At 40.9% G+C, this 22,697-nt stretch overlaps 2 protein-coding genes across 2 annotated transcripts in view; one reads left to right on the top strand and one right to left on the bottom strand.

Moving 5' to 3' along the window:
* SLC6A13 (solute carrier family 6 member 13) overlaps window positions 1-22,697 on the bottom strand; it is a 155,505-nt gene that overhangs the window by 33,157 nt on the left and 99,651 nt on the right. Inside the window, exon 9 of the mRNA XM_030214649.1 lies at window positions 2,782-2,906. Within this exon, the coding sequence (XP_030070509.1) occupies window positions 2,782-2,906 (125 nt within the window). The remainder of the gene's footprint in view (window positions 1-2,781; window positions 2,907-22,697) is intronic.
* Window positions 6,686-7,296, top strand: LOC115477638 (dynein light chain roadblock-type 1). Its single transcript, XM_030214650.1, has one exon. It carries the CDS (start codon window positions 6,748-6,750, stop codon window positions 7,036-7,038), a length of 291 nt encoding a protein of 96 aa, XP_030070510.1. The 5' UTR covers window positions 6,686-6,747; the 3' UTR covers window positions 7,039-7,296.

The following is a 22,697-nucleotide window of genomic DNA, read 5'->3' as shown; positions in this document are numbered from 1 at the left end:
CACTGGGGGAGTCAGGGGTGGTCATCCCCAATTCCCTCTGGTGGTCATCTGGTCATTTAGGGCAGTTTTTTGGGACTTGTTCATGAAAAAAAAGGGTCCAAAAAAGTGACCCAAATTTGCGCTAAAAACGCCTTTCTTTTTTCAATTATCGGCCGAGGACGCCCATCTCTCCTCAGCCGATAAACATGCCCCAGTCCCGCCTTCACCACGCCTCCAACATGCCCCCATCAACTTTGGCCATTCCAGCAACAGATTGCAGTTGAAGGCGCCCAAAATCAACTTTCGATTATACCGATTTGGACGCCCACAGGAGAAAGACGTCCATCTCCCGATTTGCGTCGAAATATGGGCGTCTTTCTCTTTTGAAAATAAGGCGGCTAGGAAGCCACAGTTGTATATATTTATTTACAGTCAGGTTTTATTTTGGCTTGGAATGGCTTCATAGATTACATATTTTTTATATGGTCAGGGAATAGTGGGGAATTGCAACATTTTTTGGATTATCTTAATCAATGCAAACTCATATAGGGGGAGCCCAGGTTGAATTTTTGGATATTACAATTTCTTTTTGTCAGGGGCGTTCTTTCACATATGCATACAGGAAACCAACTGATCATAATATGATCCTGCATTATACGAGTCACCATCCCAAAAAATTGAAAGATAGTATATCTACTGGGTAATTTATGAGGTTAAAATGTTTATGTACTTTTGATGGCCATTATCAACAGCAAGCCTTACAAATGTATACATGGTTTAAGGCAAGGGGATATCACAGGAAAGCAGTTAGGCAAGCATTCAAAATAATGCCCAAAGGAGTTGGTTGCTCTTATCTTATCTTGTAGGGCAGACTGGATGGACCATGCAGGTCTTTTTCTGCCGTCATTTACTATGTTACTATGTTACTATCCCTCGAGTAAGTCCATTGACTCTAGAGTTACTTGCATATTAATGTACTATGTTCCAGTGCAGGCAATATAACGTTCTATTCTTAATCATTGGACTTTGTTATCTTTACATAAGAATTTTGAACAGCCTCCTCAATTTGCATTTACTAGGGGTCCTAATTTAGAGGCATTATTTCAACAGAAGGGGCATTTTATCTGTTCTAATCCTGAACATGGCAGTCATCAAGTGTGTAGATATTGTGTTTATTGCACCTATGCAATGGTTACTAATAAAATTGGGAAACTATTGGAAAGTTAAAGTTCATATTGCCCAACATTCAAGTAATATACATTTACATCGAATTGACACACTGCTAGTGGAACATTGGGCACAAAATAAACATCATGTGAGTTGTGATTTGTAGTTCTTATGCAATTAACCTCCTATTGTGATTATTATTATTATTATTATTATTTATTACATTTGTACCCCGCGCTTTCCCACACAATGCAGGCTCAATGCGACTTACATAGTAATTTGAAATACAAAGTTAAGAATAGAATTTTCAATAAAACAGTAGTAAAACAACATAAAGTCGGGCTTAGTAGTGTATGATAAGTTGAGCTAGATAATATTTGACTAGGATAAAAGAGGGTAGACAGGATAGGATAGTGTAATTTGGGAGAAAAGGGGTAAGGAGGGATAAAATTAAGGAGAGATGGAAAGAGAAGGATGGGAGGTTGGTATTTAAGTCAGAACAGAATTGGGAGTGGAGGTTGGCGAGATTAGGTTGGGGCATTAGGGTAGGCTTGCTTAAAGAGATAGTGGTAGTAAGAGGAAGTTATTTTTTAAAGAAGAAAATTTTATTTTTCTGTGGGATACAGTGACGCCCAATGGGTTTAATAAGGAGGTTGATTGTTCTTTACTGCTGACGGGTTGAATTCAGTGGTGGAGTAGATTGAGTATTTAAATGTAGGGTATTCCTTATTGCACATACATTGGCGTCTCTTCGAAGTTTAATGCCATTAGCAGAGAGGCTCGGGTTCTTGATCCTGAATTGGCAGACGGTAGGATTTTGATTTGTAAATGTTTTGTAGTTTGATAGGTTAGTATTGGTTTATTTTGTGTTTTCTCTTTTATTTGTAGAATTTGGTCTCCTGAATAAGCACACAATGAAACATGGCCCATGTAGAGACCAAGGAGTTGGGCTGCAGCATTTACAGCATCTACACCACATTATTCTGTTGAAGGCAGAATTGGTGGAAGGACTACAGTACACATTAACAATTTTGCTCAAGTTGTCTCTCTCTCTCTCAAGTGTACAGCGCTGCATACGTCTAGTAGCGCTATAGAAATGACAAGTAGTAGCAGTTGTAGATTTCTTGGGCAGACAGAGAGACTGCCTAAGAAATCCAGCCAAATCTGTTCATCAGTTGTTTTCCTCACAGTTAGTACAAAAGGTTTGGTAAATTATTTATGAGGAATCTATGTAAATATGGCTGCCAGTAAATATATTAAATTTTTCATGTCCTCCTCCTGAATTACAGAATGGGAGTTCTTATTGGTTAAAGATAAAAGATAAGGCAAGAGATCTAGGGATAATGCTAATGCATCAGGACAAAACAAAGAAAGCAGAGTAATGGATCTTAGTGAAATTAACCAGAAAAAGAAAAGGTTTCTTCAATTCATGTGAGAAAAACACAGATAATAATCACAGAAAAACATCTGGGCATGATAAAAGTTATTTTACAAGGCATTCAAATGGAACAAGAAATTCTACAATTACATAAAGGACCATCCTCATCACAACAGCTAGATTTCCCCTTCCATTAGTTCATCTTCAGTCACTCAATCACTGTGAAACTGGGGCTATTCCAGACTGGGTACACTCACCTGATTCGGCTACCTCAGAAATATTTACTCCCTGTTCTTGAGCCATAAAACCCAAAATGGAGAAGATAGCAAAACCAGCAACAAAACTGGTGCCACTATTCAGGAGGCAGAGCGCAATAGAATCCCTGGGAAATGCAAGAAAGGCAAGACAGCTTTATAATACTTTTTATGGCTATCTTAATACAAAACATTTTAAAAACACCAGCATATTATCAGAACTGAAACTTTTATCTCTCCATAGACCCATTCCACATGACCTCTATGCATCAGACAAATTGTTCTTATCCACAGCTTACGTCAGTGTTTTTCAATACCAACCTTCTTTTGGAGGTATACCTAGCCAGGTGGGTTTTCAGGATTACCACAATAAATATCCATAAGATAAATTTGCATCTAGGAGCAACCTATTATATGCAAATCTCTCTCATGAATATTCTTTGTGGTGATCCTGAAAACCTGACTGGCAAGATGTGCCTCTAGGAGAGCGTTGAGAAGCAGTGACCTACTCTATGGCCAACTCCTAACTCCACAGTTTCCACCTTGCCTTCCTGAGTTAGCGAGTCTTATTCAAGTCCTACCTACACACCTATCTTTTTTAGGTTAGGTTTTAATTAAATCCTATCCCCTATTAATCAATCTTGGGGTTGATGTTGATTCAGTGGTGCTAAGCGTTTTGCTGACCATCGCTGGCATTATGCCTGGTAATTCAATGCTGAGCCATGTCCAGGTTCTGGCATAGAATTTCTGGGTTTCTGAAACCAGCTAAACCATAGCTAGTTAAGTATGACATTCTGCACTTGACCAGCTATGGGCACTGCATAAAGTTCGGACTGTCTTTTATGCAGTCCTATTTATGAAGTGACCTTGGCCAGTTAATTAAGTGCTGAATATCGGTACTTAACTAGCCAAGTGACAACTCCATCCCCTGAACGCCTCCAAAATAGCTGATTTTGCCTTAGGTGCTAACAGGTCATTTTCAGTGGCACTAACCAGAGCCGTTTCTGTCTGGTTAAATCGTTTTGAATAGTTGACCCCTTCAATCTTAACCATGATTACTACAAAAATACATTTCTTCAAGCATCCCATTTGTCTCTTATGTGCAATGATACATATGTCTATCAACATTATGGGCTACATTCTATATATCATGCTTAAAAAAATCGGTGCCAAAAAAAATACTCCTAGGCATATTCTACAAAGTGCGCCTAAATTTAGGCATACTTTTTGAAAACTCCTAAATTTCCATGTGGTTTATAGAATACACTGAGCACCTGTCCACATGACTAAATTTAATTATGGGAAGTTACGAGAAGTAAAACTTGGTGTAAATGCTGACGCCTAAATTAGGCACAGAATGGGTATATTCTATAACAACACACATCAATTTTACAAATGCCCATGACCTATCCATTCCACACTCCCTTTTCAACTATGTGACTTAGAATTTACGAGCATCACCTTTCAAAATATGCTTAGACAGTTGTGTGCATAAATTCTAATTAAAGCCAAATAGTGTCAATAATTTCTTGCTAATTGGCAATTATTGGCACTGACTGGCTTGTTAACTAATTAAGTTGCGTGTGCAAATCCAGAATACAACCAGATTTGTGCGTGCCAGTTAAGTCATGCTATATAGAATCCTGGGTATATAACTGATAAGAAGTAGTAGTAGTAAATAAATTAAAACTACACTGGAAATAAATATTGGTGAGTAGAGGCAATAAAAGGGAGGTGGGTGTACAGAATGGCCTTCCAGTGCAGTGACTGAATCAAAATAGTTAACAGAATTCAAAAGAGTTTAAAATAAGCCCAGAATATCCCTTGTGGTGAAGAAATAGGAAGAAAGCCAGAGACCACTTGGGACTTATGGCATTGAACTAGGAGTGAGACTGAGCAGACTAGATGGGCCTAATAGTCCTTATTTGTTGTCATATCCCATAGAACAAAGCAAAAACAAAAAGGAGGTAAAAGTCTTCACGAAACCGTGAGATAAAAAACAAAAAGTGAGGAAAATGGATGAGGATACCAAAAATTATGTATTTATTCACATGAAAAATTAAAATTAAAAAGTAACAAATTTGTACATAAAATGGACCCGACACGGCCGTGTTTCGGCCCTAAGGCCTGCCTCAGGGGTCTTTGCAACCTTAGAAGATATACCTCAGAATGTGTGCTCCAAGGGAAATATCGAGACGAAAATCTATTAGGTCTCCTCTCCTCTAAAAAATATATATAAAATATGCTAAAAAGCAAAACGAACTTGTAATACTCCTCTCCTCTCCGTGTCGGGTCCATTTTATGTACAAATTTGTTACTTTTTAATTTTTATTTTTCATGTGAATAAATACATAATTTTTGGTATCCTCATCCATTCTCCTCACTTTTTGTTTTTTATCTTTTTGTCATATCCCATGACAGAAGGAGGAACAAGTTTGGGAGGTTTCAGGATTGTAAACCACTCATCCTAGGTTCCCTCAAGAACAGAGGCCAGGCGAAATTTGATAAGGACAAAACAAAGAGCAGAAAAAGGAATCATGACCTAGCGACACTGCAGGCCATGAGGTAACCAGATTGGCACCACCAGGTTATACCTTCCCAAAGGCCAACCAGGTTAGTATTACAGGATGATGATGGCTAGGTACTTTAACAAAGGCCATGTAAACCTAAGCGATCAGATTTTTAGCAACAACCTCACTAATTTTGGTTTTTGACTAGATTATCGCAAAGTTCTGTAGAAAGACATGATGGGGCAGGGAAGTGCTGAGTGTTGGATTAAGTACTGGAACTTGTACGATCATCTATTCAGGATGGAAGAGAACCAATTGCTTAAAGATTGACACCCTATAAGCAGGCAAGTTTTTATGACTGGCATTAGGGATATAGATTTGCAGAATGGACAGAAACAACAGGGCAGACTGTTATTTTTCTGCTGTCCATTTGTTATGTTACCATCTTGGGTTAACACCTGTATTAAACACGTTAATCTGTGCTATCTTACACTGCTGTCCTACGTGCCTTGTGTGTGTATGTGATTGCATGACTCTATGCTTATATAACATGCAACTAGGCCTAGTAAAATGCATATTTATTTTTCTAGGATAATTAGCTATTTAGTTTGGCTTTGATTTTCACAAGATGAAAAAGTACCCACACAGATTCACACCACTTTTATATATAAGTACTTTAAGGCATAATAAGGTATATATATTGTAATGCTCGACCTCATCCTGCCCCAGGAATGCAACAAAATTACTTGGGTAAAAATGTGCATGCTACTGACATACTTTAACCCATGAAGAGGGTGGGCAATAAACAAAGAGTCCATTTTCCCAATTAAAACAGGGTCTTACCCACAGAAATGGCTTTCATTCTTGCTCTTAATGCAGCACCTCTATATGTGTATTTCAGTTTCCTCTCAGTGGTCCTCCCCATTATAGCCCCTTCCTCCAGAAGTGTTGCCAACAGTTATGAAGAGTGCAATGGGGGTGCCACCTCATTGCAGCACCATTTATGTTTTAGCCTCAGCAGTGAAACTGCTTCCACCCTCTGGAATTCACAGGCTGATTTCTAGACCTCACCCCAACCCCTAACACCAACTGAAGTTGGGAACCCCAGGGCCAGCTTTTTTTTTTTTCTCATGAAATTTTATTGTGCATAGAAAATAGAGTAACAAGTGGTGTACAAGTACAAACATTGAAGTATCAAAAACAGAAAACTGTTATGCATAGGAGATTACAGCATATATAACAATTAGATATGCTTGAAATGAGTAAGGAATAATATACAGCATAGTCAAGTAATAGACCCTTGAGAGCTCACAAAGTCAGCAAGCAGGTACCAAATTGAGGGGCCCTTTTATTAAGGCACACCTAAAAGTGGCCTGTGCTGGTGTAGGCTGCTGCTGGAGAGAAGCGGAAGGGCTGGTGCCTGATTGTTGTCTGTCCCGGTTGCCGCAGTGTCGGGGTGATGGCGGAGGTAGAAGAAACGCTAAAGCGGATCCAGAGCCAGAAAGGAGTGCAAGGAATCATCATTGTCAACGCCGAAGGTATTCCCATCAAAAGCACTATGGACAATTCTACGACCGTTCAGTATGCAGGTCTAATGCACAGTTTGATGATAAAAGCACGAGGTACAGTACGTGACATTGATCCTCAGAATGATCTCACATTCCTGCGCATACGCTCCAAGAAAAATGAAATCATGGTTGCTCCAGATAAAGACTATTTCTTGATTGTCATTCAGAACCCCACGGAATAAGATGTCCTGCAATTCTGATCAGCTTTGTTTTAGCGTAATCATCAAAATCCTTGTTAATGACGTGCCACTTTACTAATGTATTAAGACATAATACACATTTTTTTTAAGCATTTTATAAGTATTGATTTTCTTCAGGACAAAATGCCTGGTGCAAGAGCAACAAGGCTTAACAGTTTTCATTCCTTACAGTCAAAGTACTGAGAATAGGTCGGCCTCAGGAGCTGGATTTTGGCATTCAAGTTTCCATGTTTAATTTGGTACAATGTTTAGATATCACACAAGTTGCAGAATTACATGAGAGAAAAGTAATCATGCTAAACGTTATTGCTTATATATGCTCTTGGGACAGTTTTATCCAGATCTTGGCCTTTGAAAGGATAGTACCAGATATTTCCCTCAGAACAGCAGCTCCTATTTTCTGCAGTCTTGCTTGGTCTCTTTGCTTCCTCCTCCCCCCCTCCGTATTATATCCTGTTGTTTCAATGTATGTTTTTAGTTTTTTTTTAAGAAGGGGATGGGTGGGTGCCTTTTAAGAGTTTCTGTAAGCAGTTCCCTGATGATTCAGTGGTATGTTTTCTGCTCACCAGAGGCAAGAAAGTCACAAATTACATCACATACAGCATGAACCAGCCCAGTTCAGTGTGTTTGATTGTGCTTTTTAGCTCCCGTTACTCCCTCACCTGTAACTGTCTTGTCTGTATTATTTAGATTGTAAGCTCTTTTGAGCAGGGACTGTCTCTTTGTATCAGGTGTTCAGCGCTGCGTGCGTCTGGTAGCGCTATACAAATGCTAATAATAATAATAATAATAGGCGCGTGTTTTGAACGTGCACAATTCATTTTTTCAGCACACCTGGAAAAAAGGCATTTTTTTTTGGTGGCCGAAAATGGACGTGCGGCAAAATTAAAGCCAGCGTGCGTCCATTTCAGACTAAGACCTTACCACTACCCATTGACTTAGCAGTAAGGTCTCACATGCTAACCAAGCGGTAAGTGGCCAGTGCATGTAAACTGCTGATTAACGCCGGGTAAGCGTCACGCGGTAGAAAATAGAAAATATTTTCTTTTTTTTTTTAAATATGTTTATTAAAGGCTTTTTCATACCGATAATACAAAGGTAAACTCAAAAATAAACACAAAAGCAAACAACGCCCCCCCCCCCCCCCGCAAATAAACACAAAGGAAGATCAAAGAGCCATGGCAATACCCGGAAACACACAGTATGGATACACAAAATCAAGTGGTGCTATGCGGCTCCTTACAAAATATTTTCTACCGCATGTTTTGGATGCACATCAAAAATGGAATTACTGCCCGGGGCATGTAGTAGCCAGGCGGTAGTTCCAATCTGGCGTGTGTTGGACATGCATAGGCGCCTACACGCCTTAGTAAAAGGGCCCCTGAGTTTTTTTGTAATTGTCAACACTAAAAGCTCAGCAGATGCAAACTTCAATATCGGAAGAACAGAATTTAAAAATAATTAGTGGCAAAGACAAAGGGGTATTAATTTTGAATACCTGACATGTGTGAGGGGTATAATCGAACAGGGCACCCAAGCTTTCCTGAGGACATCCTCGCAGGACATCCTCGGGAAGGGGCGGGGAAACCCGTATTATCGAAACAAGATGGGCGTCCATCTTTCGTTTCGATAATACGGTCGGGGACGCCCAAATCTTAACATTTAGGTCGACCTTAGGATGCCCATCTCAGAAACGACCAAATCCAAGCCATTTGGTCGTGGGAGGAGCCAGCATTCGTAGTGCACTGGTCCCCCTCATATGCCAGGACACCAACCGGGCACCCTAGGGGGCACTGCAGTGGACTTCAGAAATTGCTCCCAGGTGCATAGTTCCCTTACCTTGTGTGCTGAGCCCCCCAAAACCCACTCCCCACAACTGCACAACACTACCATATCCCTAAGGGGTGAAGGGGGCACCTAGATGTGGGTACAGTGGGTTTGTGGTGGGTTTTGAAGGGCTCACATTTACCACCACAAGTGTAACAGGTCGGGGGGGGGGGTGGGCCTGGGTCCGCCTGCCTGAAGTGCACTGCAGTACCCACTAAAACTGCTCCAGGGACCTGCATACTGCTGTGATGGAGCTGGGTATGACATTTGAGGATGGCAAAAAATATTTTGAAAGTTTTTTTTGGGTGGGAGGGGGTTAGTGACCACTGGGGAAGTAAGGGGAGGTCATCCCCAATTCCATCCAGTGGTCATTAGGTCAGTTCAGGCACCTTTTTGAGGATTGGTCGCAAGAAAAAATGGACCAAGTGAAGTCGGCCAAGTGTTCGTCAGGGACGCCCTTCTTTTTTCCATTATCGGCCGAGAACGCCCAAGTGTTAAGCAAGCCCCAGTCCCGCCTTCACAACACACGCCTGGGAACTTTGGTTGTCCCCGCGATGGAAAGCAGTTGGAGACGCCCAAAATCGGCTTTCGATTATGACGATTTGGGCAACCCTGGGAGAAGGACACTCATCTTCCGATTTGTGTCGAAAGATGGGCGTCCTTTCGAAAATAAGCCTGATAATATACCAAATAGAATGCCGAAATGGCTGAATTTGTGAGCATTAAAAAATCATGTGAACTAGAGTTCCTGGCAGTGTGTGACAAAGCCAGCAAAGGTTGGAAGTTGTTAATTTTGCACTGTGAAGCTTTTGTGGTGTCCAAACAGCTCTGGCTTTAGTCATCTTTAATTAAGCCTCTTTCTGCAGCCAACTTTTTACAATCAATGTACTTTAACTTATCATAGAGCTGTTTGGACACCACAAAAGCTTCACAGTGCAAAATTAGCAATTTCCCAGGGCCAGCGTAATCATTAGGTAAGACTAAGTAATCAACTAGGGTGGTAGCTTCTGGGACAGGGGGGCAACAAAGAGCAGCTGCCATCAAAGCAAAACAATAGGGCCTAACAGCTACACAAACTCAGAGAACCATCAATGAGTACAAAACAAAGTTTTGGGGTCAATATTCAAAACGATTTAACCGGGCAAGAGATATCCCTGCCCAGTTAAACCACCTGTGAGAGGCTACCCACTGATATTCAGTAGCACTTAACTGAATATCAGCACTAACCACCTAAGCCAAAAACAGCTATTCAGTGAGCAATCAGAGAGCGGAGTCAGGCAGCAGTCGCCACTTAACCGGTTAAGGGTGATATTCAGCCCTTAACTGGTTAAGTTAGTTGGCCAAATAGGATGGCATAAATAGCAGTCCTATCTTTGGCCAGTTTAACGTAACTAGTGAATATCGGCACTTAACCAGTTAAGTGCTGGCCAGCCGCACATACACAGATATTCAATGCCTGTGCCCGGACATGGCCCAGCTTTGAATATCGAGGCATAAAGATGGTAGTGGCCAAAAAATCACTGACTATCCCTTTATTTTTAAAAAGCATAAGGATAAAGGTTCACTTAGGGCGCCCATCAGCTTTGCATCTGCCCTGATGACTCCCTTCTCACCCTTCACCCTCCCAACCAACTCTTCAGCCCACTGTTAGTCCTTTTCCCCTGATATGTTTTGGCATACAATATTTCATTTTGCTCACAGGAAGGAAAACAGTTTCTTCTGCCAGTGAAGATTCAGGAGCACTTAAGAAGACATAAATAGGGGGCTGAGGTAGATGGGGGAATCATACTATGTGAAGGCCCATCCGTGCACCCACAGACCTTCTTCATTAGAGTGTGAAGGTATAGGATTCAGGAAGGCCTAAAGATCCTTCTTTGTTCCAGAGTAGGCTTTTAGATAGCCCATATGGCCCCACATCATTATAGGATGGGAGTTTCAGAAGGCCCAAATCTGTTCAGTGTGAGAGTATAAGGTTTCCACATGACTCTACTCCTTCTTTATTAAAAGGTAGAGAGCTGATTGGAGGAACTCTGAGGCCTCATTTGAGTTTGGGTGGAGTTGAGAATTATATGGGGAGTGGGGTACAGAGACCTATAAATGTGGTTGAGAAGTGCATAAAGTAATGTTCATTAACAGAGGTCACTGGGGTGAAAGTTAACTATCCAGCTCATAATCGAAAGTGATCGCCGGCCATTTCCCAACACAAATCGGGAGATGGACGGCAATCTCGGAAAAGCGGCCAAATCGGTATAATCGAAAGCTGCTTTTTTTGATAGCATCGCCGCTTTCCCAACGCCTCGCTGGTGAAAGTTCAAAGGGGCATGTCGGCAGCGAAGCAAAGGCGGGACATGGGTGGGTATGGGCGTGGCTTCCAGATAGCCGGCTTTCGCCGATAATGGAAAACAAAAATACGGCGTTAAGCAGTATTTCACCGGGTTTACTTGGTCCTTTTATTTTCACGACCAAGCCTCAAAAAGTTGCCCAAACTGACCACATGACCACCGGAAGGAAGCAGAGATGACCTCCCCATACTCCCCCAGTGGTCACTAACCCCCTCCCACCCAAAACCCCCACTTTAAACACTTTTTTCCCAGCCTGTATGCCAGCCTCAAATGCCGTACCCACCTCCATGACAGCAGAATGTGTTCTGTCCTCCGACAGCCTTTTCCTGCTTGTGATGTGGCTCTGGGATGAGTGTGACACCTTTTCTGTTATTTGCACTGCAGAGTCACATCAGCAATGCATTGTGGTGGGTGTAGGTATTGGTAGTTGGTAGGCTCTACTCCCCTGGTGCTTTCCCCCTGCTTACTGGGTCAGAGTGTGTCCTGTTTTGTTTCCTGTTGTAGTCCATGCGGTAGTGGCCATTTTTGTAAGCCAGTTTTAGTTCCCTCTCCTGTGTTACCCACATTAGAGAACGTAGTTCTTACCTTGAATGGTGCTGAAAGAGGGCATTGTACACCATTGTGCTAGCTCTGACCTACTGCTTATCTTAGTACCAGGGGACTCTTTGCCAGTGGGGCACAACTTCTGATCTGCAGTTAACTGTGAGTAAACGTGCTTATTCAAATAAAGGACTTTTTCAAAGAGATTAGTCTTCAGGTGTCAACTGGTGTGCCAAAGTTATACAGCAGCAATAAGTCCTAGAGGCTGTATGCAGGTCCCTGGAGCAGTTTTAGTGGGTGCAGTACATTTGTGGGTAGTGGGTTTTGGGGTGGGGTGGGGGGCTCAGCTCCCAAAGTAAGGGAGCTATGCACGTGGGAGCTTTTCTGAAGTCCACCGCAGTGACCCCTAGGGAGCCCGGTGCACTAAAAATGCTGGCTCCTCCCATGGCCAAATGCCTTGGATTTGGCCGGGGTTTGAGATGGCCGACATAACTTTCCATTATCGCTAAAAAACAACGCCATCTCAAACTCCGGCCAAATCCAAGGCATTTGGCTGGCCGCAACCATATTATCGAAACAAAAGATGGCCGGCCATCTTTTTCGAAAATACGGGTCTGGCCAGCTGTTTGCGGCACCGCCAAAATACATCGCCGGCCATGTATTTCGCCGGTGCCGTTCGATTATTCCCCTCTATAGCTCCCAGGTGTAGTTACCTGTATTGCACACTGACTGTCAGAGCTTCTGATAGTGCCAGCCCCATGATTCAAGGATCCCCCACCCCCACAAGGATCAAAACCTGATCCTTTCTTCCCAGACCCCCACTTCCACCCCGAGACTTACCATTGGTAGGCTAGTGGATAGGGTGAGGCAATGTTCCTCCATTCTCATCCCATTACTACACAGTTTAAAATGGCAGCAATGATCTCTCATGCTAGTCTTCGATACTATGATTATAGAGTCAACCTGGCAAATAAAGAGCAATTGCCATCTGGGGGATTGGCTTTTAAGGGGTTTGGATGATGGCATCAGTGATTCAGGACTTGGATAGGGGAATGGTGATGGCATCAGGGAGGTTGAGAGGCTTTCGCGTTTAGCACATGCTGTTTAGCGTGTGCTAAAAATGCTAATGCACCCTTAGCGCAGCTTAGTAAACAGGGCCCTAAGTACTTTAAAAATACACCTCCATGTGTTTATATATATCAATTCCCTATTTCCAGCAATTTCCTGTTCCACAACAAAATTAAAAATCTTCACTTTACAAGCAGTCTCACCCAGTCTCTTATCAGTGAACCAGGAGCACATACATAGACAAATGGGACTCTTAACCCAATAACAGAGATGGGCCTTGACAAAATCCTAAGAGGCTTTCATCCAACTTCCTGCACCTTTGACCCCTGCCCATCAATGACATGTATTTATTTTAAAAACTTATATACCACCTATAACTAAGTGGTTTCCAGAAAAACATTCATAATCAGCCACAGTGCAAGAACTTTACTCAGCATCAAACAGCATACTCATGTATAATTACCAAAATGCAGAAACAAACAGTTTTGTTTTCAAACATTTTTTAAACTGCTTGAGGTCAGAGCATCAACGAAGATGGCCAGATAGTGCAGCAGGCTAGCAGGGGCCTCATAGAAGAGGCCAGAAAAATCGTGAACTCCTCTTTTTCTTGTGGGTTACTACTAACAACATGAAAAGGACAGTGGTGCATCTCCTGCTAAAGATGTACAACCTAGACCAGGACAAGCTTGAAAGTTACTGGCCAGTATTTAATATCCCACCTCTAGTAAAGGTTATAGAAATAACAGACTGTGTTCAGTTCAGTGATTGGCTAGAAGAGAGAAAATGGCTAGAACCATGACAATCTGGATTCAGACAGTCCTAGTATCCCTACTAGATAATATTCACAGAAACTGAGACAGGAGATTTGCCTAACTGTTAGAACTGCTGGATTTCTGTCACTGTAGACCACAATATTATGCTAGGATGACTGGCAGAAACAGGTATCAGTGGAACAGTACTTGCTTGGTTCAGATCCTATTTTTCAGAGAGGAAACAGTCCATACTTTTCAGTAGAACCTCTTTACCACTATGGGTGCTGACCTGTTGGGTACCACAAGGATCAATACTGTCACTTATTATTTTTAATATCTACCTCAAGCCAGTAGTCAAAATTAGTTGGTCAATGGATGCTCAGTTCTACATCTACACAGAAGATGTGCAGCTACTTATATCCAGTGAACCAGATTCACCTACAACTAAATAAACAGAAGTTTAACAGCAATTCATGAATGGGCTAAAAACACACTTCACCTGAGCCCAAGTAAAACTGAACTTCTGTGGGTCCCTAACACAAGTGAGAACATATCTGACATCAAAATCTCTTTTGGGAGATATGAACTCCCTCTTAAATCACAAGTCAGGAACCTTGGGGTACAGCTAGACTCACTTATGCTGATCCTCAAAATCCAAGCAACCTTTAGGAGCGGCTTCTATCATCTACAACAACTACGCAGCCTCTCTCCATACACTGAGAAGGCAATTCACAGTGGTTCATGCCATGATATCATCAATTAGATTACTGTAATACACTCTATATTTGTTTTTTTGTTTACACCACTCTGCCATGTCAATGGTTTAATGATTTTTTGGCTGGGTGTACTTTTTCAGTGGTGAAGGGCCAGGAACTTTCTGATTCTAGATCGTTGGTTACTGGGGTACCAGAGGGTACTTATACTGGTTTGGGATTTAATTATACTGTTCTGGGATCTTGCCAGGTACTTGTAACCTGGATTGGCCACTGTTGGAAACAAGATGCTGGACTTGATGGACCTTCGGGTCTGTCCCAGCAATACTTACGTAATAATTTGCTTATTATTCTTCACTTGTGTAGCATGTTTGTCCTACACAGCGGTTAATTCAGTAGTGTCTGCACTGGGTGATAAGCAATCTCAGGCAGTGCCTTTTCTTCTGCCAGTAGAAAGTTTGCCCTCTTTTTTTATACATAAGATTGAGTGTCTTCGAGTAATACTCTCATTGTCAAATATATTGGATCATGGGAGTGTGGATTTTGCTATGGCTGGGGGTATTGATTGCGGTGGAAAGTCTTGGGAGGTTTTTCAGCCCGTGTCATTATAGCATTTGCAGAAGTTGTGTGCAGGTAAAAAAGAATTTTACTTTTTTAGATTCTATTCCTCCTCCCTGGCTTTCTTTGCCAGTCCATGGATTATTGCCTTTTGTGTTATCATGTTAAATCAGAGTTTGGTGACTGGAGAATATTTATTTATTTAAAAAATTTATATTCTACCTACAACTAAGTGGATTATAAGAGCACATATATAATCCAATTTAAACAAATAAAAGTAAAATCAATACAAAACACAAATATAACAGATTGATCTCATACTAACACATACAAATGTGGTCTCAGCAAAAAAAAAAAAATTAAATTAAAACTATTTTACTTCAGCAATATACAAAATTTAACACATCAGTTCCATGCCTGCATACACAGATGTGTCTTCAGTAATTCACAAAAAGATGTCATACTACTACACAACCTAATAACTCCAGGTAATGCATTCTAAAACTGCAGACCAGTGAGTGAGAACACTGAATTCCAAATACAAACATATATTTTGCAGAATGCAAATCACCAGTTACTAGCAGCATCGCATAATCTGACCTCAAGGCCCTTAATGGCTGATACACAATGATGGATTCTTTCAAATACCAAGGAACAGAAATTACTAGTACTACTACTTATCATTTCTACAGCGCTGCTACTACTACTACTACTTATCACTTCTATAGCGCTACAAGGCATACGCAGCGCTGTACACCATACATGAAAAGACAGTCCCTGCTCAAAGAGCTCACAATCTAAATAGGACAGACAAACAGACAGAACAACTAAGAGGTAAGGGAATTAAAGAGTGGGGATAAAAGGGTGCAGGGCAAGTGAGTAGTGGTTAGGAGTCAAAAGCAGCTTTAAAGAGGTGGGCTTTTAGCCTGGATTTGAAAACAGCCAAAGACGGGGCTAGACGTACAAGCTTGGGAAGTCTATTCCAGGCGTGAGATGCAGCGAGATAAAAGGAACGGTGTCTGGAATGAGCAGTAGAGGCGAAGGGGACAGACAAGAGAGATTTACCCACAGAACAGAGTACCCGAGGGGGGGGGGGCATAGGTAGAGACAAGAGTGGAGAGATATACTAGATGTACACAGCGCTGTACACTGGACATAAAGAGATAGCCTATGCTCGAAAGAACTTACAATCTAAGTAGGACAAACAGGACAAATAAGGGATAAGGGAATTACAAAGGAGGAAATGATAAAAAATGGGTGCTGAACAAGTGAGTAATTCAAGATATAATGCTTGATGAATTATGCATGCAATTTTGTATAATACTCTAAATAGGAAAAGTAGCCAATGCAAAGAATGAAGCACAGGCATTACATGTTGAAAACGAGATGTACCATTCAACAATCAAGCTGTAGCATTTTGAATCATTTGCAGTGCCTGTATCTTAGATTTTGCAATACCCATATGTGACAGAACAGTGTGTTTTAAGCCTGTAGAATTGCCTTTATTGATTCTTGAAGTGCATTTCTCTAGTTTGGCCAGCAGGTGGTGCATGTTATGTTTTAAACTGTAACAAAGAACTGACTTTTCCCTTCTTTAGTTAACACAGATAAAGGAAATGCCTGTAGTGAGGTAACCAGCTTTATTTTTATGTTGTTGTTCTGGGCTCTGATTGGCTTGGAGTTTGAAATTACCCAGTAGTATTGGCTTTTGTTCCAGTCTTAGCCAGGGAGAAAAAAGAGACAGATCTCTTTGCTGAGGCTCTGTGAACAGTTATATGTCCTGATCTTCCCAGGTACTGTTTAGACAGTATACAAATGTTTAGTTAGTGTTCTAATTGATCCATTTTCAGTTACTTGTTACTGTTTGCTGATTGCACTTTTTCTGTCCACTTTTCAATATTTTTAGGAGAATAAACATAATTTTTTGTTTGCCTTGCTTGTCTGGACTGATAAAGAATCCTGGTGCTTTCTGGGAACTGTGGGACCACTGGGAGTGTGGCTGCAGTAACCTAGAAATGACTGGGTATAATTTGAGAGCAGGAGACTCGTCCAAAGGCAGTTGTGACCCAGTCAGTGGAAGGAGGGTGCTAGTGTAGAGCACAAGTGGCAGGGGCAGGCAGACCTGAGCTGTGCTGGGGACAGACCCTCTAAGTGGCCATGGGGTAACCCCAGGTGGGTGGCTAGGTGTTTCATGATACCATATATACAGCATTGCAATAATCAATTTGAGAGAGCACCATGCTTTGTACAACAGACCTAAAATTGTACCATGATAACAGAAGTTTCAACCTATTCAAAAGGTGAGGCTGAGAGAAAGCAGTTCTAACAACTGACAGCACTTGATCTTGCATAGATAATTGTGAGTCTAAGATCACACCAAAGTACCCTCATTTTATCTTTAACTGCTAATACCAAGTCTCCCACACATACGGACTTACATTGCCTCATAGATTCATCATTCCCAAAGAATATCAACTCAGTCTTTTTTCAAATTTAACACAAGTAGGTGAGATTTCATCCATTTCTGAATTTCAATCATACATTTATTACATTTATTCAGCTCACTACATAACCATAGCAAACCCCCTTGTACTGGGAAAAAAAAGATGAATGTCATCAGTATATCCTATATTCTACCTATGAATGACAGAAAAACTCACCCAAAGATGACATATAAAAATAAGGCAGAAAGAGCTGAACCCTGTATTACTCCTTTTGATAAAGTCATAATGCAAGATGTCTGTCTACTAATCACCTGAAAAGACCTTCCCTTCAGATAGGAAGAAAACCAACACAACACAATACTCCCTACACCAATTTTTTTCATCCATTTTGATACAGAAAGTGAAAGTGCCTTGGTGCTTTGTAGCTCTTACTACATGAGACGTGGGGTAAGGAATAATATATTGTAGAGGAATATATTCGAGTTATTCCCCAAGTTTTCCACGTCATCACTGTGACCCCTGACGCAGGTGCTAGTCACCGAAACACGGCCCGTGTCGGGTCTTTTTGTCAAGGCTCATTCATTAAAGAACTGTGTTCCATTTTTAAAGGCCCGTGGTGCTGTTTTTTTTGTTTGGACTTTAGTTTGTACTTTGTTCCCTCTCTTTTGTTATACTCCTTTTGATAAAGTCATAATGCAAGATGTCTGTCCTTTACTAATCACCTGAAAAGACCTTCCCTTCAGATAGGAAGAAAACCAACACAACACAATACTCCCTACACCAATTTTTTTCAACAACAATGGGTCAACATCTAATGTATCAAAAGCTCCTGTCACATCCAGGGATACAAAACAATACGTCAAACCCTTATCATTTTCTCTTCTAATCACATCCAAAGTTGACAAAAGTAAAATCTCCATACTGTGGCCCACTCGAAGACCATACTGATGTTTATCCAGACACTCCACACTAGCCACAAATTCAAACAATTGTTTTAAAACTAATTTTTCAATCACCTTCATAATAACAGGTACAACAGAGATAGGCCTATAATTACTCAGAAGGGAAGGGAAATGGGACTTAATATACCGCCTTTCTGTGGTATTTTGCAACTACATTCAAGGCGGTTTACATGTATACAGGTACTTATTTTGTACCTGGGGCAATGGAGGGTTAAGTGACTTGCCCACAGTCACAAGGAGCTGCAGTGGGAATCGAACCCAGTTCCCCAGGATCAAAGTCCGACTGATGCATCCAATAAAGCACGCTTTATTAAAGGTTTTACTGTGGATAACGTAAATTTTTCAGGAACTTTTCCCAAAGATAACAATTTACCCACAATCAAAGAAATCATAGGGGATACAGAAGCAGCTAAACTCCTAACCACTACCGTTGAGCAAGGATCCACCAATGATCTGGTTGGAGTCAATGCCAAAATCATACCTTCTACTTCTTTTTCAGTTGGCAAATTGAATTCTATCCAAATATCACTAAACCCCACATTATCATTCTTCCCACATTATCATTCTTTTGGCCTATTCATGGCTGTATAAATCTTTACTTTATAATATTTGTTCCTCTACTCTTCACAAAACCTCACATATTCTGTCAACCTAAGTTTATAACTTTCAAAATCCTCATCTTTTGATTTCCGCCATACCCTCTCACTTTGTTGCAACTCTCTTCTTAACTGAAAAACTGCCTGAGTCTTCCATGGACATAACTTATAACCACTCCTAAAACATACTTCCTTCAATGGTGCTACCATATCCAAGACCAAACCAAGAGAATCATACCACTCATCTACCAAATCATCTAACAAACTCTGACTGTCAAAAGTTAAAAATGGCATCCAAGCTTGTTTTAAATCATCAATTGTAAAATTTGGCCTCACAAACCCCATTCTTGAAATAGTCTGTGTTTTAACTACATTGTCAGAAATATTCAAAGAAAAAGAGATAACAGCATGATCTGACCATCCAACCGAATCAATCATCGGTAGTTGACAAAGTTCCTGTAATAATGCAGTTGGCAAAAAAACCTAATCTAAACTATTCCCTGTCACTTGAGTAACTCATGTATTACTTGACAAAAAGACAACACCTTTAGCATCTGCAACACCACAGGTTCAGACCCATCCAACAAACTTTCATCCATTTTAACGTGTACATTAAAATCTCCCAAAATACAAAGCCTATCCAATGTTATGGGTAAACTACTTAAAAATTCTACAAAAGGAGAACAATCTCCCCTTATCATTCCAGGTGGACTATAAACTAAAGGCAAAATCATACTGTCACCAATCACTACCAAAATTTCACCAAAATATGTCGCTTGAGCACAACACAATTTTAAATCTATATCCTTCCACATAAGAATCAAAATGCCGCCCCCACGTTTGTATTTCTTACATGCCCGTTCCCAACAAAAGTCAGGACAACATTGATTCACAAGCACCTTATCAGTACTTAGGAATCATGATTTTATAATACATAATACATCTAAACCCATGTCCTCCAAAAGATCCTGAATCATTACCAATTTATTCTTGACAGATCTGGCATTTACTAACCCAACATGCGCCAATGCAGTTTTTAAAACTTGAGCCTGAAAAATATCAACAGCCTTCAAATTTCCTAAAACCCTCTCTGTGTTGTTCTTACGTGATACAGAATCCTCCCCCTCCCAACTGTTTCCTCAATTGGATTCATAAAACACATTTTCACAATTCACACACTACTTCCTTTATACACAATTAAGAAATCCAACCTTACCACTTCCAAAGTACCCCAAAGAAGCACGCCTTTGTCAACGCGACAAGGAGGCACTCGCTGCCCCAGCACGTTGTGCCTCAAGTGCTGGTCTGAGCCTCCAGCGCTGGTATGGGCATCTTCACTCAAGGAGCACAGCTAGCCTGTCCTGGACCCAACCAGCTGTTTTACCACTACGAAGGCTTCCCTCAAGATGACCCATGGAAAAGGAGAAGCAGCACTGGAGCAGCAGATGTAAAAGCAGGTAGACGCTATCCTCAGGCATGGAAACATACTTTGGTTAGACCTGTTAACAAGGGTGCAATGTAAGATCCCCTTAACCCTGAAAGTTATCAGTCTATGTCAGTTATAGGAAGTTTGGCTAAGTTATTGGAAGAGGTAGTAGAATGCTAGTTGTTGGGGTTGGTGGAGAAGACTGCTATATTTCATCCCAGGGAGTTGGCTTTTCAGTATGCTTATAGTACTGAAACTACATTAGTGGAGTTTGTTAGTGAGATCTGAGGAATTCTTGACAGAGAAAGTTTGGTTTTGGTTGTCTTCCTGGACCTCGCTTCAGCTTTTGACCTGGTGGATCATTGCCTCTTACTGAGCCATTTGGCATCTATAGAGACTGGAGGAACAGTATTGAGGTGGTTTAATGATTTTTTGGCTGGGTATACTTTTTCAATGGTGAAGGACCAGGAACTTTCTGATTCTAGATCGGTTACTGGGGTGCCAGAGGGTTCTGCCCTTTCACCTATGTTATTTACGCTGGGGTTTACTAAGCCGCTAATATGGATGGCTGTGCACTAGTGCCGACACAGCCTTGCGGAAGCCACTAGTGCAGCTTAGTAAACAGACCCCTTAATTTGTTTCTCAGTCCACTATTGTCAGTGATACAGCAATATGGAATTAGTCAGTGTGTTTATGCAGATAGTTTATTATTGGTGGCACAAATTTCAAAAGATTCTTTAGATTTGTCTATTTTACAGAGCTGTTTATGTTCTGTATCTTGTTGGCTTGGGATCTATCGTTTGGTTTTGAACATGGACAAGACTATGGCATGCTGGGTGATTGGGAGGGATGATGGCCCTTCATCATTTAACTAGAACTGGTTCATTTTATGTTATAGCACCAGTGGTGTGGAATAAGCTGCCTTTATATTTAAAGGTTGAATTTTAGCCTACTTATTTTAAGAGGACTTTGAGGGATTATTCATTTGCTGCGGCATATGGTTATTTCACAGTTTGATTTTGCCTTTGTTTGTGATTTTATTATGTATGTGTTTTGTATTATCTGCCTTGTATAAAGGCAGTATATAAATAAATATTCTATTCTATTCCATTCTATCATCAGTGACATTATTGGACACTTCTATAAAGGTGGTGGAGACTTTCAGGTATTTGGGAGTTGAGATTGATTGTCAGCTGACCCTCACTGATCAGGTGAATATGCTGGTTTGAAAGGACCATGCTGCCGTTTGTAAACTGCGTATGATCATAACTGCTTTGATGAGGTATCATTTCACATCTTGATACATGCATTCTTTGTGTCTCATTTGGATTATGCAAACGCTGTGTTAGCAGGTTTGTCAACTGCAAATTTAAAGAATTTGCAAACTCTGCAAAATACAGCAATTTTGGGTAGAACATATAGATATGATCACATGACACCACTTTATTTGTGGTACAATTGGTTGCCTGTTCAGTTTAGGGTTTTGTTTAAGGTTTTGGTTCTAACACATAGGGCATATTTTGAAACGATCCCTGCCCTTTTGGTGGTTTTGGTTGTGCCCTTTGTTCCTCCACATACCTTGCAGAGTCAGAACGCTTTTGTATTGACTGTACCTTCTTTGAACATGGCACACCTGACATCTTACAGAAAAGGTACTTTTTAAAAATTTGAGCCCTACCCTATGAAATGCATTGCCATTGTTGCACAGAAGGCCTGTTGAAGTACTTTAAGTGTTTGCTTAAAGCTTATTTTTTTATGGTTGCTATTGATTTTCCCCTTCCTAATGGTCAGGGTTAGGTGCCTGTGGGTCTGTTTGTAGTTTTCATTTTTATGTTTGTATGTGTTTCACTTCTTTTGTGTGTATAGGTTGGATTGTCTGATCATGCATGTTTGTGCTTTTCTATTGATATTGTAGTTATTTTCATTTTATTTTTTTTATATTGTTCACCACTGTGTTCTTATATAAGTCAAGCGGTATAGTAAATGGAATAAACTATAAACTATTTTGGCAGGAAGGGCAGTATATTAAAATCCAATAAACCATAAACCATTGGTCCAACTATAGTGGCTTTGCGCCAGCTCCAATTGATTCAGAATGCTGTAGCAAGATTGACAGAAAGTTCTAAGTGCATGATCACATCACACTATTTCTGTAAAAACTTCACTGGCTACCAGTAGAGTACAGGGCTAAATGTAAAACTCTGGCCCTTCAAGTAAATGGGCCAGTGTAGAATGAGATCTTGTTCTCCAAGGTCACTAAGGTCCTCCCAAGGTGGATCCCTAACCTCACCCTCTCCAAAGAGCATCACATGATGTCACACTTGCCAACTAGCCTTCTCCAGAGTAGCCCCCACACTCTGGAATGCACTCCCTAAAATGTTTCACTCAGCACAAGACTATCTCTCTTACAGAA

This window comes from Microcaecilia unicolor, chromosome 9 (genome assembly GCF_901765095.1).
Source record: "Microcaecilia unicolor chromosome 9, aMicUni1.1, whole genome shotgun sequence".
Taxonomy (NCBI): Eukaryota; Metazoa; Chordata; class Amphibia; order Gymnophiona; family Siphonopidae; genus Microcaecilia; species Microcaecilia unicolor.
The sequence above is the reverse complement of the archived record's forward strand: the minus strand, read 5'-3'. Positions and strand labels throughout refer to the sequence as shown.